This window comes from Canis lupus, chromosome 11 (genome assembly GCF_011100685.1).
Source record: "Canis lupus familiaris isolate Mischka breed German Shepherd chromosome 11, alternate assembly UU_Cfam_GSD_1.0, whole genome shotgun sequence".
Classification (NCBI taxonomy): Eukaryota; Metazoa; Chordata; class Mammalia; order Carnivora; family Canidae; genus Canis; species Canis lupus.
Genome location: NC_049232.1, coordinates 35,602,806 through 35,621,192, shown reverse-complemented (window position 1 = coordinate 35,621,192; position 18,387 = coordinate 35,602,806). Strand labels below are relative to the sequence as shown.

Genomic DNA, 18,387 nt, shown 5'->3' with positions numbered 1-18,387 from the left:
CCCAGGCCTGGGAAGTTTAAGGGAAACAGTTTGTGGTGATCACTGGGGAAATAAAAACCAGCACTGGAGAAGCACTGGGAAGTTAGTGAGTGGAAGGCAAAGAGACCATAGGTAGAGAAAGCTGGTTATGCTCCATGGAAATTATATGTGGGAATACTTAGTGCTGGGTGGGAGGCTGTTGACTAGCAGTCTGCTGTGGATCTAGTGCCAGACCTAGGGGTCTTGATGGGAATCCACAGAGGAATGGAGCTCCTGAGGGCAGCGGCGGGAAGAGGATAGATCTTGAGCTGGGTGTGGGAACCTAGACAAACAGAAGGAAAAGGAAGCCATTGGCCCTTGTGTATGTGCTGTGGGAGGTCTGAGCAGACGGCTCTGACTGCTGGTGTTTCTTACCCCTGGGTGGAATCCATAACAGTTTTCCCACAGATTGGGAAGCTGTATTTACAGAGACTTAGGGTGAGAGTGTGTCATTACTGTTAATGTCAAAGTGTAATTTCCACAAATTACAAATATAATTCCCATAAAGATAGAAAATGAACATGTCAAAGTTTTATTTGACCATCAGTGGTGGAAACCAGTGAGATGGTAAACTGATTCAAAGAGTATTTGAGGAACCGGGTATTTACAGGTTTAAAAAACAATGTTAGATTAAGATTGCTAGGTTATATGTAAAACTGGGTAATGTCCTACAGAGTGATAAAACCAGATTAAGGTTTTCCTGCCATTCAGAAATCTAGAAGTTAACATATAACCTCACAGTGTCTGCACTCTAATCAGAAAGTAAATAGTAAAGTCAAACACAAGGATATTCTCCTAGAGAATGAGATAATCCCTGGGAGAAGTTGTTCAACAATGCTGCTATATGACCTTGAGAAGATATGCCACCCAACTGCCTGAGTTCCAAGTTGCGGATAATTTTGACATTAAAAAAAAAATACCTGGGAGTTAAAGATCTGAAATTGAATTCCAGTTCCTTCACTTACCAGCTGTGTAATGTGGGTCAGGTAATTACGTATGATTTACCTGGATTTACTTGCTGTGAATTGGGAGGAACAAGTGAGATAACTTTTGTAAAATGCCTGGCACATGAGAGGTACTCAATCAATCTTAGTTCTTCTCTTTACCTTTCCTTTTTTTTCCCTAAGATTTTATTCATTTATTCATTTTAGAAAGAGAGCGAGAGAGCATGTGAACGGGGGAGGAGGCAGAGGCCGAGGGAGAGGGAGGGGGGAGAATTTCAAGCAGACTCCTCAATGGATGCAGAGCCTGGGGCCAGGCTCGATCCCATGACTCTGAGATCACAATTGCACCTGAAACCAAGAGACAGACACTCAACTGACTGAGCCACCAGGTACCCTGCCTTTCCTCTTTTCAAATGAAAAAAATTTCACCTTTTGTCTGGCCTTCAGAGATGAAGTTCTCTCTCTATGTCTCCCTCCTTCCATCCCTCTCTTTCTCATCTCTAGTTTATTAGAATAATATCCTAGAACTCTGGTGCATTTTCTCCATTCCTAATGGTGGTATTCTATTCAACTTTCATTTTCACCTAAATGGAAAAAAAAGACTTTTCATATTCTTTTTTTAATTAAAAAATTCCCTAGCCTCTATCTTGAGATGTAATGAATATTTAGCATTGTGTCAGTTTAATGTGTACAATGTAATGATTTGATATACATACATATTGTAATATGAGTCCCATAATAAGGTTAGCTAACACATCCATCACTTCACATAGTTACACTTTTCTCTGTGTGTGGTGAGAGCTTTTCAGATCTACTCTCTCAGCAACTTCCAGATATACAAGGCAATATTGTCAACTATGGTCACCATGTTGTACAGCATGCTTATTTAGAGAATTCTCTGCATATGACAAAATGGAGGATATTACCTAAGTGAGGATGATTTCTTATTTGATTATTTGATATACTTTAGTTTTTTATTTTCTGAGGAAGTAGTTCTTGCTGAAGAATAAAAGCCTTGGGGGCAGCCCTGGGGGCGCAGCGGTTTGTCGCCGCCTGCAGCCTGGGGTGTGATCCTGGAGACCCGGGATCGAGTCCCACATCAGGCTCCCTGCATGGAGCCTGCTTCTCCCTCTGCCTCTCTCTCTCTCTGTCTCTATGAATAAATAAATAAAATCTTAAAAAAAAAAAAGAATAAAAGCCTTGGGATGCCTTGGTGGCTCAGCAGTTGAGCATCTGCCTTTGGCTCAGATCCCTGGGGTTCTGGGATCGAGACCTGCATCAGGTTCTTTGCAGGGAGCCTGCTTCTTTCTCTGCCTATGTCTCTGCCTCTCTCTGTGTCTCTCATGAATAAATAAATAAAATCTTAAAAAAAAAGAATAAAAGCCTTGTCTCCTTTTAATTAAGAGCTGGCTTCCCAAGTTATCCCTGTTGAAGGGCACTCAGTAAGTATTTCAGTGTCTCTAGTGTGCCTTGCTTTGGCTTGAGGTTTGCAAGGAGGGGAGTGATGCCCAGTAGCCTTCCTAGGGTATGATCTTTACATTCCCCTTAGTTGGTAAAGGTCAGCCCAGGTAGGGTTAATGGTGGCGCCAGGGGGACTGTGAGTTGATGTCTTGTATAGGAAGTGGATGATCACAGCCAGATTGGGGTTCCTGGAGAGCAGATTTTACTCCCTTATCCACAGCCTCTTTCAAGATAACCTGCATGCTGGCATGTGAGACATTGTGCTGTGATTCAAAATGACAAAATCTGGGATGCCTGGGTGGCTCAGCAGTTGAGCGTCTGCCTTTGGCCCAGGGCATGATCCCAGAGTCCCGGTATCGAGTCCCACATCAGGCTTCCTGCAGGGAGCCTGCTTCTCCCTCTGCCCATGTCTCTGCCTCTCTGTGTCTCTCATGAGTAAATAAATAAAATCTTTAAAAATAACAGCAACAACAAAAAATGACAAAATCTGTGATACCAACAGCCTCAACAGAGTTTTGATTTGGAAAGAAAGTCTATTTGTAATTTTTTTTTTTTTAAAGATCAATTTATTTGAGAGAGGGAGAGGATGTGTGAGCATGCATGGAGGTGGGGCAGAGGCAGAGGCAGAGGGAGAGGGAGAGAGAGTCTTAAGCTGATCACGGAGCCCGACACAGGGCTTGATCTTATAACCATAAGATCATGACCTGAGCAGAAACTAAGAGTCAGATGCTTAACTGACGAAGCCATCCAGGTACCTCTAATTGGTCATTTTTAATAGAGGCCAGAGAAGCATCTTTTTACTTTTGGCCTAGGTACTTTTGCTTTAGGACTAGCTCATTTCTCTTCTACTAGTTGGTTTATGAACTTATACTTTTGCTGCAGGAGAGTGCAATTAAGATTTATTTTATTTTATTATTATTATTTTTTTAAGATTTTATTTATTTATTCATGAGAGACACACACAGAGAGGCAGAGACATAGGCAGAGGGAGAAGCAGGCTCCATCAGGGAGCCCAACGTGGGACTTGATCTCGGGCCTTCAGGATCACACCCTGGGCTGAAGGCAGCGCTAAACTGCTGAGCCACTGGGGCTGCCCTGCAATTAAGATTTAATTGCCCTTGGGGATCCCTGGGTGGCTCAGCGGTTTAGTGCCTGCCTTCAGCCCAGGGTGTGATCCTGGAGTCCCGGGATTGAGTCCCACATCAGGGTCCCTGTATGGAGCCTGCTTCTCCCTCTGCCTGTGTCTCTGCTTCTCTCTCTCTGTGTCCCTCATGAATAAATAAATAAAATCTTAAACAAAAAAATTGAATTGCCCTTGACTCTACCTGCCTCCCAATGTAGTAGGTTAATGGGTTAGATCCCAAAGTCTGAACTTCTAGCACTTCTTATAGTGTTGTTTCTTCTTACAGTTTATACATTTCTCCCCTTTCCTGCCTAAATACAGAGCTTGATGTAGTCTAAACATTGTTCAGTATCAATGGTCATATGAAAGAAAAGTTCTGTAGCCCTCTTTCCTCATTTCTGTATTATAGCTATAAATGATGCGATATAATCAGTGTCTTGACAGCCTCAGCTCAATTTGCTCATTCATTAGGCAACACATATTTATTGAGCAACTATTGTGCCAAGCCTTAGTGATTTTTCTGTAGGTATGATAAATAAGAACCTGCCCTGATGGAGACAGACTGTAACCAAGTAAGTAAACAAGATAGATTATAAATTTTATAAATGAAATAAATCAGATGATGAGAAACTATAGACTTCTATTCTTAGTAATTTTATTTTTTTATTTAAATATTTTATTTATTTATTCATGAGAGACACACACACAGAGAGGCAGAGACACAGGCAGAGGGAGAAGCAGGCTCCATGCAGGGAGCCTGATGTGGGACTCGATACCAGGACTCCAGGATCATGCCCTGGGCCAAAGGCAGGTGCTAAACCGCTGAGCCATCCAGGGATTCCCTTCTTAGTAATTTTATTTTTTTATTTTTATTTTATTTTATTTTATTATTTTTTTAAATTTTTATTTATTTATGATAGTCACACAGAGAGACAGAGAGAGAGAGAGAGAGAGAGGCAGAGACATAGGCAGAGGGAGAAGCAGGCTCCATGCACCGGGAGCCCGACGTGGGATTCGATCCTGGGTCTCCAGGATTGCGCCCTGGGCCAAAGGCAGGCGCTAAACCGCTGTGCCACCCAGGGATCCCCCTTCTTAGTAATTTTAATTGAGGTTATTAGAGATAGTCTCTTTCTGAGCTGGAAATGGAAGGATGAGAATAAGTCAGCCATGCATTAGAAGAGTTGAGCAAAAAAGCATTCTAGGAAGGAGGGAATGATGAAGAGAGGTGTGGGATGAGTTTGGCTTGTTCAAGGAACAGAAAGACAGACATGCACATCCAATGGAGTGAGCTAGGGTACAGGTGGATGGAGAGGTGGTCAGAGGGTGGTACAGCTGGTTAGTGCTCTGTAGATCATGGGAAGGAACGCAGGTTTATTGTATGTGCAATGGAAAGCTTGTAAAGAGGTCTAGGACAGTGGAATGGCACAAACTTATGGAAAGAAGGGAAAGAAAAGAATACAGCTGTTGTGTGAAGACTCAGATGGAGGGTGTCAAGTGTAGGAGTGGGGGAAACCAGTGAGGTCCTTGTGCTTGGGTATGGTGGTGGTGGCACATGTAGAGAGAAAGATGCTTTGAAAATTGGACTAAGTTACGATGAGTCCGAAATATATGAATGAGGAGCATGGATTTGAGTTTTGCAGTTATGGGGGAGCTTTGTGTGTATGTAAGTTTGGGCATGGATGTGTATTTGTGAATGTGTGTGTATGACTGTGAGTTTATGAGTGTGTGTTAGTATGCATCAGTGTGAGGTGCCTGTGTAGAGTGCACACATATGAGTGCGTGTGTGTGCACACACTTGGGTTTTTTTCCTGTTATTTCTTTTAAACGGGCAGACCAGTGGCACGAAGGAAAGGCCTGACTTATATGGGACTATTTAACTGGGGGAAAGTTGGTGGCAGGAAGACTAGCTAGGAGGTTAGTGGAGCTGGATGTGAAATGAAGTCCCAGAGAATGCTAACTTGGCCAGGGACCAAGAGAAGACTAAATTGGGCAAATCCAGTTGTTTTATTCTGTATATGGATGAATGAGACTGAGGAGTGAAAGATAATTCCATTAAAGAATCACACTTTTCAAATTAGCCCAGTGTGATTGCTAGATTTATCAGTCTTAATTATTAAAAAAAATAAACTTCACTAAAATTCATTTGCTTGATTTCTCAGGAAGGCAGTCCATTAGTAAGAGTTTAGTGAATCTACTACACCCAGACTGTCCCCTAACCCTTACCCCCGCACATATGTATACACACTCATTTTCTCTACATCTGGAGTTCTTAATTCTTGAGAAACTCATTGTATTTTTTGTTTCCCTCTAGGACATCTTTGAAGATGCATTGGAAAGCATCTCTATGTAAGTAGTAACATAAAAAGTATATAGTAAATAAAAATGATTCTCTTATATGAAATGTGTAAATATTTCATTCTTACTTTCTGAGAGTTGTGAATACTGCCAGAAAGAAATCACTTTTCTATAATTCAAGAATTAGGCTGTGATGATGCTTAAGCAAAGGATGTATCTAAAGTTACTAGCAAATATATTTTTGAGTATTATTTCTTACAACCTTAATTAAACTAAAATAAAAGAAGAAATGTTTTCCAACAAATTTGATATTGTTTATACCTAACCTATTACATCTTGTTTATGTGTTTTTACATGAGTAATCTCATATTGCAGAATTTTGCTTTTGTTTAATTTTATTAACAAGCATTTCCTGTAAGTCTACATAGTTTTTTTTTATTTTTTATTGGAGTTCAATTTGCCAGCATATAGCATAACACTCAGTGCTCATCCCATCAAGTGCCCCCCTCAGTGCCCGTCACCCAATCACCCCCACCCCCGCCCACCTCTCTTTCTACCACTCCTTGTTCATTTCCCAGAGTTAGGAGTCTCTCATGTTTTGTCTCCCTTTCTGATATTTCCCACTCACGTTTTCTCCTTTCCCCTTTATTCCCTTTCACTATTTTTTATATTCCCCAAATGAATGAGACCATATAATGTTTGTCCTTCTCCGATTGACTTATTTCACTCAGCATAATACCCTCCAGTTCCATCCACGTTGAAGCAAATGGTGGGTATTTGTTGTTTCTAATGGCTGAGTAATATTCCATTGTATACATAGACCACATCTTCTTTATCCATTCATCTTTCAGTGGACACCGAGGCTCCTTCCATAGTTTGGCTATTGTGGACATTGCTGCTATAAACATCGGGGTGCAGGTGTCCCGGCATTTCACTGCATCTGTATCTTTGGGGTAAATCCCCAGCAGTGCAATTTCTGGGTCGTAGGGCAGGTCTATTTTTAACTCTTTGAGGAACCTCCACACAGTTTTCCAGAGTGGCTGTACCAGTTCACATTCCCACCAACAGTGCAAGAGGGTTCCCCTTTCTCCACATCCTTTCCAACATTTGTTGTTTCCTCCTCTACATAGTTTTTGTACTGATTTTACATGCTATCCTATTAGATCAAGTGGAACACCACAATTATCTATTTCTCCTTTATTAGACATTTAGGTTGTTAACCAGTTTACTGTTAACCAGTTACCTTGAAACTAAGTAATGAGTATTTTCATGTATATAGATTTGTCATATTTTTTAATTATCTCCAAAGATTAATTTCACAGATGTAGGATTACTGGATTAAAAAGGATGGAGATTTTTATTGCTCTTTATATGATATATTTCTCTTTTAAAAAAAGATTATTTATTTGAGAGAGAAAAGAGAGAGAGAGAGAATTAGTGGGAGGGACGGAGAGAGAGGGAAAGAGAATCTGAAGCAGCCTCTACACTTTCTGAATTAGCTTGGATCATAACAAAGTTCCACAGACTGAGTAGCTTAAACAATAGAAATTTATTTTCTCATAGAGCCAAAGGCTAGATGTCTGAAATCAGGGTGCCAGCATGGACAGGTTCTGGTGAGAGCACTCTTCCGGGTTTATAGATGGCTGCCTTCTCTTAGGTCTTCACATGACGGACAGATAGACCAACAGACAGATGGGGCCTCTTCTTACAGAGGCCCAGATCCAGTCATGGGACTCCCACTCTCAGGACTTAATCTAAACCTAATTATCTCCCAGGGGCCTCATTTCCAAGCACCATCACAGAGGAGGTTAGGGCTACCACACATGAATTCTCAGGTACACAATTCAGTCCGTAGCACTTTCAAAAGAGTTTTATCAGTTTATGTGGTTACTAATCCCGTGTAAGTAAGTGGCATGTAAGTGAAATAAAGCATAGCATCACTAGGTCTATTTTTTTGTTTTTAAATTTACTTATTCATGAGAGACACAGAGAGAGAGGCAGAATCATAGGCAGAGGGAGAAGCAGGCTTCCCACAAGGAGCCCGATTTGGGACTCAATCCCGGGACCCTGAGGCCCCAGGATCATGACCTGAGCCAAGCCACCCAGGTGCCCCTACCACTAAGCCACCCAGGTGCCCCTGCCACATGGTTTTGCTACTCAAATAATAACTAATTGCTTAATTTAAAAAATTTTTTCTTTAGTACCATTGTTTACCACATTGCAGTTCCTTTTATATAAATTCTAGTCTTCTTTTACATGCTTAACTTCTACTCACTGTTTCTCTTACATACTTACAAACTTTAAAACAGTTATACAGTGTAATCTTTTGTTTGCTTCAGCTATTTTCCCTAATTGTTGTTTTTCTTTATGTTAGTTATACTTTTTTTGTGTTGTCTAGAAGTTTTAATGTTTATATTGTTGAATGTTTGTTTTTGTAATTTAAAGAGAAAAAAAACTTAATTGTGACTAGGACAAAAAAATAAGCTCTTCATTTTGGAAAAGTTTTAGATTTATAGGATTATTGCAAAGATAGTGCAGAGAGTATTTGGAAATGGACTTGAATTAGTTGTAAATGGATATTGCAAATGCTAGGGCAACCCCTAAAAAAAGGGGAAAAATATAACTGATAATGTAAAATAGGAGAGAAAATGAAATCATATAAAATACTCAATTAAAATCACAGAAGGCAGAAGGAGAGTAGAAGAGAAAAATAGGAACAAAGAACAAAGGCAACAAATAGAAAACAGTAATAAATATGGTATATATTAATCCAACTATATATTAATAATCACTGAGTATCAGCAGTCTATATGTACCAATTAAAAGACAGAGATTGTCAGCATGGATCAAAAAAACAAAACAAAACATGACCTAACCATATGTTGTCCATAAGAAACTCACATTAAATATAAAGACATATAGATTAAAAGTAAATGGATGGAGAAAAATATACCATGCTAACTCTAATCAAAAGAAAGCAGGAGTAGCTATATTAATTTCAGGGAGAACAGGCTTCAAAGTGAGGAAAGTTATCAGCGATAAAGAAGGAAAGTTATCATTAAATAACGATAGAAGGATCAATTCTCCAGGACGACATAGCAGTTCTTAATGTGTATGTGTCTAACAAGAGTGCATCAGAGTACGAGGCAAAAACTAATAGATGACTCTCTTATCATACTTGATGGCATCAACGCACTTCTCAGAAATGAACAGATCCAGTTGGCAGAAAATCAGTAAGGGCACAGTTGAACTCAAAACAAAAACCAACCAAACATAAAACCCCTGAACTTAACTCAGCTGGATTTAATTTAGATCCCTATCTCCTACCAACCCTGAAATTGCTAGTCTGCTATTCCAACACCATTTGCTGTCTGTGAAGTAAGGAAAATTTATAATGCCCCCTTTATCAAGTAATAAATTCATTAAAGTTAATGGTGCTCTGTTTTTGGGCTTTCTGTTTGTTCCTTTCATCTGTATGTCTGTTTGCATAAAAATTATTCTTTGGTCAACTGTTTTAGGTGTTTCAATGTTAGTATGACTGGTTCTTAGAAGAACAGTATCCAACAGTGACTCCTATGATGGTGATACTTTAGATTCCCTCCTATCAGACACATTTTGTGTACTTTTAAAATGTGGAATGATGTCTTGGCCTTTTTTATTCTACTGTCAAGTATGTTATAATTTTTCTCATTCTTAAAACAATAATTTTTTTAACACTACCTTACTTGGTAAATATCTAACATTTTATTTTCCATTAATTGCCTCTTTCAGCCTCTCTTCAGCTGTATGTATCTGCCAGCATTTTCTTCTTTTAATTTTTATTTCCCTGTCCTGCTCAGGTTAGCAAACCCAAAGGTTTACCCATTCTAAAATTTATCTTGCTCTTTTAGATTTCTGGTGTGCATTATTTCTTGTGTCCCTCAAGACTATCTCTTAAACAGTTTTTGTTTCCTTTTCAGTGTTGCCAAAGTGTCTCTGGTATATGTTCTTATATGTCGTAACACATTATAGTAAATATATCACCAGATACATTATAGTGATATATCACCTAAGAAAGAACCTCACCTCTTTGAAATAGAGTTCAAAGCCAGAATAGGTGGCCAAAGTAGATATCAGAGTTCATGCTCTAAAACTTTTGCCCTTTACCTGCAGTAGTGGCCTCCATCCAGAGTGTGTCTACGATTAGTTTTGACCGGATTCTAATAAACTTTGCTTTTTGGCCTAATTTTGCTGGAGTTCTGGAAGGTATGGTGAGGGGGTAGCTTTAGAGGTCAGGTCCAAAAATGGCAGTGAAGGAAGAAAGTAATTGTGACATACAGTCATGGCATTCCAAAGCACAGCCACATGGTGTACACAATCTAGATGCTCCTTTCTGGAGAGACCAGCCTATGGATTTGACAGGCTAACTTGAGCTTCAGTCCCATTGCACCATTTACTGGCTAGGAGGCCTGGGACTAATTTCTCCAAGTCTCAGCTTCTTCATCCTTGCATAAATTTATTGGGAAGTTAGAATGAAATTTAATTTAAATGTGGTAATGGGACTAAAGCACATAGTAGGTGCTCTGTAAATATTGGTTACCTTCCTATTCCCCCCATCCCCCAAACCTTGATTGCTCTTCAGTCTCCCATGAGAAAATCATGTTCACAATTCTGTCTCTGAGACATTGGAAAAAGGTTAAATGATATCTAATATATTCTATTTAAGAAAGTAGAAACTTGGGTCACATATGTTAAGGAAATTTTAGAATAACCAGAAATGTTTTAAGATGATATTTTGAAAGTTAATAGGATACACTTCATTCACTGGGAAACCTCATTTGGATGGTTCCTTTTATTTCTTCAACACAGAGAGTGGTGTTTCTATACTTTGGTCTCCTATGTTTACTGACCCTTTTTGAAATTAAAAATATTGCAGAGGTAATCCACTATTCAATCTTTTTCTTTTAACAAATTGTTTTCCCTGTGATTACAAATACATTTAGTTGTAAACAATTATTGAATTATTTTTCTGTGTGAACTTTTAGTTTATCCTTATTTCAGCTTGTCAGTATTTTTCTCTTGTTTCCTCTTAAATCTGTGATACTGTGACATTCCTTTCATGACCGGTTAGTGCTAAGCTCAGTAGAGCTCTTTTTCCTCATGCTGATTGAACCACGCATTTTGGTTTAATGTTTCTAGTGCCGGTAGGGATATTTCAACTTCTCTGCTGCAAGAGATGGTCCCCATGCCAACCTGATGATTAATTTATTGCTGTGAATATTTCTGCCTGAATTTCTAATGAAAAGATGAAAAGCTAACAGATGAGGGAGGCCCTGAATTGTTTCCACAAAAAAACTATTTCCCATTCTCCTTTTCTGCTTAATGGATTTACCACTGCAGACATATTTCCTACTTCTGAATCTTTGTGGTAAAACTGTGTTATTTTAACTGACTATTTTTGGGAGGTTGCTAGGTTTGCAAACTGCTAGATCATATGAACATCTCTACCATTTAGAACTGAAGGGGAAAAAAGATACTTTTTCTTTTTTTTTTTTAAGATTTTATTTATTTATTCATGGGAGACAGAGAGAGAGAGAAAGAGAGAGAGAGAGAGGCAGAGACTCAGGCAGAGGGAGAAGCAGGCTCCATGCAAGGAGCCCGATGTGGGACCCGATCCTGGAACTCCAGGATCACAACCCAGGCTGCAGGCGGCGCTAAACCACTGTGCCACCGGGGCTGCCCAAGATACTTTTTCTTTAACTGTTAGTGGCACATTGAACAGGTCCTTTTTAAAAATTAAAATCTTTGGGGCACCTGGGTGGCTCAGTGGTTGAGCATCTATCTTTGGCTCAGGGTGTGATCCTGGGGTCCTGGGATCAAGTCCCGCATCAGGCTCCCCTCAGGGGGCCCACTTCTCCCTCTGCCTATGTCTCTGCCCCTCTCTCTGTGTCTCATGAATGAATGAATGAATAAATAAATAAATAAAATCTTTAAAAAGAATTAAAATTGTTTGAGAACTTTCCTGCTCAGTATGAGGAGATGACCTTAGGGAGGGACTGTAAATTAGATCCATGCTATGATCTATAGAAATTTGACAGAGGACTAGTGGTGCCTTAGAGACTTACTTCCTGATTTAACAGTTCCTTGCTGGCATGGACTTCTTGGTTCTATGATGACCAGTATCCTTCTTTGCACAACTACCATCTCTGACAGTATAGTGGTGTGTATAAAAAGAGTCTGTTTGTAAGGGATGCCTGGGTGGCTCAGCGGTTAAGCATATTCTTTTGGCTCGGGGTGTGATTCTGGGTTCCTGGGATCAAGTCACATCGGGGTCCCTGCATGGAGCCTGCTTCTCCCTCTGCCTGTGTCTCTACCTCTCTCTCGGTGTCTCTCATGAATAAATAAATAAATAATCTTTTAAAAAGTCTGTTTATAAATTCACTGTGATATGACACACAAAGAATAAATGAAATGTTTCAGGGGTTCCAAACAAGAGGTAGGAGATAGGAGCCTGGCACTGGCTTTGGGTTTGAGGTATATGGGAATGACCTGAGACATCTGTGGACGCCGGTAAAGATAGGTCACAGAGGATCCCTGGCCTCTGTTGAGTGGAGAGCTTGGATTAACCACTTGGAATCATTGTGACTTAGTAGTTTTGTTTCGTTTCTTTCTTTCTTTCTTTCTTTTTTTTTTTTTTAAGATTTTATTTATTTATTTGGGAGAGAGAGAGAGAGCGAGCATGAGAGAGGCAGAGAGAGAGAATCTTCAAGCACACTCCTCACTGAGTGTGGAGCCTGACTTGGGGCTCAATCCCAGGACCCATGCAATCATGACCTGGGCCAAAACCAAGAGCTGGACGCTCAACTGGCTGAGCCATCTAGGCACCCCAGTGGCTTGGTAGTGTTTTTGATTAATCTCTTTCCGTAAAAACCATAGGGGGCAATGGAACAAAAATCTAATTAACTAGAGGGCCCTGGTTGGGTACTAGTTAATTAGGATTTTCTTTTTTATTCAAAGACTGTTAGAACAGATGCAGGTTTAGTATGTTGTCAGCAATGATCTCTTATATTCCATTGCATCTTATTAAGTTTTTGAATTTATCCTTACCTAGAAATGTGTATGTGTTGAGTCGAGTCCCAGGCAGTATGAATGCAGTGGGGGATGAATGTGTTTATGTGCAAAAACTACTGTGAATTTATCTTTGCTTCTAGAAATTGAAATGGGCAGACATTTTAAACCAAGTGATAAGAAGCTTATGATGGAAATAAAAATATTTTGTAGCCTAGCATTTCTTATGGGCTTTTTCCTTCTTTACACCTCTCTTTTGAACTATAAATTGTAGATTACAATGAGATAAAGTTTTTAAGGCCATTTTGTTTTTCTTATTAGTAGACAAACTAATTATAATCAACTAGTTTGCCCTCTTTTAAGGTTATTTAGGGTGAAAGTCAGTGAATGCTAGTTGGAAAACATCTAGTTAATGTTTCTCTTCATAGAGGTTAAATTATAAATAGTAACTCCAGGCAGATTTGGATTTACTTTCATTTTTCTCTGATTTTGTTTGTCCCAACTCTCCCCTCCTAGGTGATACAATTATTGCCCAAATCTAGAGAGGAACTCCTCCCCAACCCTACCTGCCTTTTCTCAACCAGGTTGACAATTATTTTATTAGATCTAACATGGCATTTATGTTTTTTAAGTTAAACAATTTTTTTTTTTTTTTGAGAGAGAGAGATCATGAGCTGGGGGAGGGGAGAAAGGGAGAGGGAGAGAGAATTTTAAGCAGGCTCCGTGCTCGGTACAGAGACCCGTTTAGGGCTCTATCACAACACTCTGAGATCATGACCTGAGCTGAAATCAAGAGTCGGACGCTTAACCAACTGAGCCACCCAGGTGCCCCTGTGATGGCATTTACATCATTATCTTAAAGACCACTAAGGAAACAAAACACAAGAATTTCATAGGAGACCTTGCATAAAGGAATGAAAAATAAAACTGTCATGCAGGACATGGGGAGGAAACTTGTGTATTTCAGTCTTGGTACTAGGTAGGGAGGGGGAAAAAATCTCTCATGAGATTCTCTGCCCTGATCATTTCTTTTTAAACAGCCCTATTACAATGCTGACTTATATCCCAAACAATTCCCATTTCAAGTGTACAATTCAATTAAGTGCAGTATATTTACAGAATTATACAGCCATCACTATAATTCTAAGCATTTTATATAACCTGAAATAGACAACTTGTGCCCCTTTACTGTCACTCCCCATTCCTGTCCCCACCTCTAGGCAATCACTAATTTCTGTTTCTAGATTTGTTTCTATAGACATTTCATATAAATAGAATCACACAATATGTGTTCTTGTGTGTTTGGCTTCTGAAATTCATCCATTTTGTACCATGTATGAGTACTTCATTCTTTTTTATGGCTGAATACTATTAAAATGTATGGACATACCACATTTTCTTTATCCATTCACCAGTTGATGGACATTCAGATTGTTTCCAGTTTCCAGTTTCCATTAAGTAATAACTGAGTACAAGTCTTTTGTGGACATATGTTTGCAATTTTCTGGCATACATACCTAGGAACGCAATTGATGGGTTCTATGTTTACCTTTTTAACACTCTTAAGAATTTGAATAACAAACTGGTTTTCAGTCTGAATATTAGTTATCAGAGTGGCGCAAATAACTCCAAGCAGGTAATTTAATTTTAAGTGGGTCAGATTGGTGGTGCCCTCAGGTAGTTGGCAGAAGCAAATGTAGATCCTCTCCTTAAGAATTTTGAACTAGGCCAAAGTTGCTGTCAATTTTTTAAAAGATATTATTTATTTATTTATTTGAGTAAGAGAGAGAGAGAGAGAAGAGGGAAGGAGCAGAGGGAAGGGCAGAGGGAGAGGGAGAAGAAGACTCCCTGCTAAGCAGGGACCCTCCCTCACTCTGCTCCCCCTGCGATGTGGGCTTGATCCCCGGACTCCAGGATCATGACCTGAACTAAAGGCAGGCATTAACCTACTGAGCCACCCAGGCACCCCAGTTGCTGTCAATTTTAAGATGTATCCTGTTTTCAGGGATATTATATGATGAAAAGTCCTGGGTCAGAGTTAATGAATATAGTAAATGGAAATAAAGTTCCCTGAAAAAGCCCAGACTGAGCAGTATCCCTAGTGCCTTCCACCTATATTATCATTACTTGAATTGTTCTTTGCATTTCCTTTTCTACTATTAGATGTCCTGTAATGATTTGTTATTGTATTGGGAGCTTCCAAAATGGGAAGTTCTTTATATAAGGTGATTGGGAGACACTATATGTATATGTATATGTATATCTCTATATCTACATTTTAATTTTTAAAAAATATTTTATTTATTTATTCATGAAAAACACACAGAGAGAAGCAAGACACAGGCAGAGGGAGAAGCAGGCTCCATGCAGGGAGCCTGATGTGGGACTCGATCCTGGGACTCTAGGACCACACCCTGAGCCAAAGGCAAAAGCCCAACCACTGAGCCACCCAGGCGTCCCTACATTTTGATTTTTTAAAAGGATTTTATTTATTTATTCATGAGAGACAAGGAGAGAGAGTCAGAGACTTAGGCAGAGGAGAAGCAGGCTCCCTTCAAGGAGCCTGATGTGGGGGACTCGATCCCAGGACCCCGGGATTATGACCTGAGCAGAAGGCAGATGCTCAATGACTGAGCTATCCAGGCATCCTTGTATGTACATTTTTAGTCAAGGTATATATATTCTATAAATGCTCTCTTTTGCTCACTCTGAGGAGGACTGACAGGATTTCAGGCTTAAAGTAAGGCTTCTTAAGCATCCCTGTGGTCCAACTGTCTCGTGTTACCAAGAAGTCCTATGGATGAAGAAGACTGGTGTTACTGGTGGCAAAATGGTGAACCCCTCTGGGAATGGCCTTTACCATTGTGGTTGCCCTTTCTGTGGACTCAGGAGCCTCTCTGTTACTCAACCCCAGCTAGCAATGTCCAGGTTGTGTCTGAAAGCCAGAGGACCCTGCCCAGTGCTGAGTTCCTTACCTCCTCCACCAGTGCCCTTCTGGGCATGCCAGCTGCTCTGTGCTGCTCTGTCTGGGGCTATGTCCACAATTGTACTGAGAAACTGGCCCAGTCATTGCTTATGTGATCACTCACTTGGATGTTTCACAGACACCTTCATGTACATGTTACAGACTTGAACTCATGATATTCATCTGCCTTCTTTGTCTGGAACCTTGTCCTCTCCCGGGTTTCCGCATCTTCACTCACTTACTCAAGCCAGATAACTGGGAGACATCTTTGATTCTTTCTCTTTCCTCTACCTTCCATGATACCACGTGTGATGAAGTCTACCTCCAGAATTTATTTCCCATCTGCTCACTTTTTACTCTCCTTTCTGTTTCATTAGCTCAAAGCAGTCTCAGGTGTGCCTGAATTTCTTTGAGAGCTGCCTAGTGACTTCTTTTCTTTTTTAAACAGATTTTTAATTTATTTATTCATGAGAGACACAGAGAGAGAGGCAGAGACACAGGCTGAGGGAGAAGCAGGCTCCCTGCGGGGAGCCCGATGCGGGACTCGATCCCAGGACCCTGGGGTCAGTACTTGAGCCCAAAGGCAGACACTCAACCACTGAGCCACTCAGGCACCCCTAGTGTGTTTTCTTGTTTCCTTTGTTCTCTGTCCTTCACCTTCCCATTGGCACCCCACTCAGTCTCTACACAGCAGCCAATGTTATCTTATTTTTAAGAGAACTGAATATGAAAACTTTCAAACATGTACAAAAAGTGGAGAGGATAGTAAACTGACCTCACCTTCAACAATTGTGAACCCCAGGCCAATTTTATTTCATTTACAATCCACCCCCAGGTTATTTGGAATCCTATTCTAGATGTTACAATTTATTTCTACCTTTAAATATCTCAGTATGTACTTCCTAAAGACAAAGATGTTCTCTTACACAATTATCTTTAAGTGATTAAATCAGGAAATTAGCATTGATACAAAACTATTATCTAATCTATATGTCTTCTATGGTATCATTTAGTACACAAATGTAAAAGTTAGGTCTCTTTTTAAAAGCATCATGAGACTGTTACCACACCTAAAAAAATTTAACAATAGTCATCAAAGATACTATCAGTGTTCACATTTCCCCGGTTGTCTCATAATTTATTTTTTAACAGTGTGTTTATTTGAATTAGGACAGAGTGATCCTTTTAGAAATTAAATTGTGTGATGTCACTTCCTTACCTAGTATCTGTCCATGAGTTTATGTGTATCTGCGGATAAAGCCCCCAATCTACCATGGTCCACAAGACTTGAGGTGGCCAGGCCCCCACATGCAGGTATAAAACCTAGTCTAGGGCAACCCCCACCCTCATTCACTGCTCTCCAGCCACAAACCTACTTCAGGGTTTTGACTGAATTAGCCCTTTGCTGCCCTAGATTTGAGCTAGTGTCTGAGACTAGAGTGACTTCTTCCCACTCCTCCCAGGGCTTCTAACTGATCATCCTTACCTACCAGCTTGAATGTCTTCCTGCCTTTCTTAATGATGCCCCCCTAAATAGGTTACTCCTCTCCCACTTCCCTAGCTTGCCATCCTGTTTGTTTTTCTCACTTGATTTGTCATTTTGTACTTAGTTGTTGCTTGCTTTTGGCCATCTGTTCCTTTGTTCTCTAAATTCCATGAGGGTGGGACTGGTCTGTGCTGCTTATCATGGTGTGCCCTGCACCCAAGCACCGCGGTTGGCATATGGTAAAAATGCTCCATTCGTATTTGTCGGATTCATGAATTTTTTTTTAAGATTTTATTTATTTATTAATGAGAGGTACAGAGAGAGAGAGAGAGAGAGAGAGAGAGAGAGAGGGGCAGAGACACAGGCAGAGGAAGAAGCAGGCTCCATGCAGGGAGCCCGATGTGGGATTTGATCCTGGGTCTCCAGGATCATGCCCTGGGCTGAAGGTGGCGCTAAACCGCTGAGCCACCTGGGCTGCCCCGGATTCATGAATTTGTTGAATTAATGTACTAGTCGGAAAATGTAGATGAGTACTCAAAGAAGACTGCAAGGATTTTCAGTGCATTAAAAAAATCCAGGCATCATTTATTGAGAACTTATCAAGCACAGGGAACAATGATAATTGTGACTGTTCAGAAGGAAGAGTGAATAAAGGGAGCTTTTGGGGTGTGTATTTTTTTAATGATGATTAATTACAGCTGTTTGGTTACTCAACGCAAATACATAATTCGGTAATGTCCAATTGTTTGGGCGTGGTAAACACTATCCAGGATTGTTGGCATCTCTTTGCCATGTTTCTCAAATAGGGGCTGACACTCTTTTCATCTGAGAAGTATGTAAATGAGTTATCAGAATCCTTGAGGATATAGTGAGCTAGCCTACTTTTTGTTAACTTTCTACCATCTTTATCTGCCTTGTTTGGATACTTTCATCCATCTCAATAAAAATAGCAACCTAAAATGATTAATAAAACCCCCCAACAGCAGATACTTGAGAACTTTGCTTTTTGAAATGCTTCAAACATCTCCATTGCTTATGTTTTGAAAAT

General features: G+C 40.0%; 1 protein-coding gene across 4 annotated transcripts in view; it reads left to right on the top strand.

Annotated features, from left to right (window-relative positions):
* The window catches only part of TTC39B (tetratricopeptide repeat domain 39B), a 130,612-nt gene that overhangs the window by 32,095 nt on the left and 80,130 nt on the right, over positions 1–18,387 (top strand). For 3 of the 4 annotated variants that reach the window (XM_038552431.1, XM_038552432.1, XM_038552428.1), the window contains exon 2: positions 5,858–5,892. The exons of the other annotated variant lie outside the window; for it this stretch is intronic. In XM_038552431.1, coding sequence (XP_038408359.1) covers positions 5,858–5,892 — 35 coding nt within the window. The remainder of the gene's footprint in view (positions 1–5,857; positions 5,893–18,387) is intronic. 4 annotated transcript variants of the gene reach the window in all.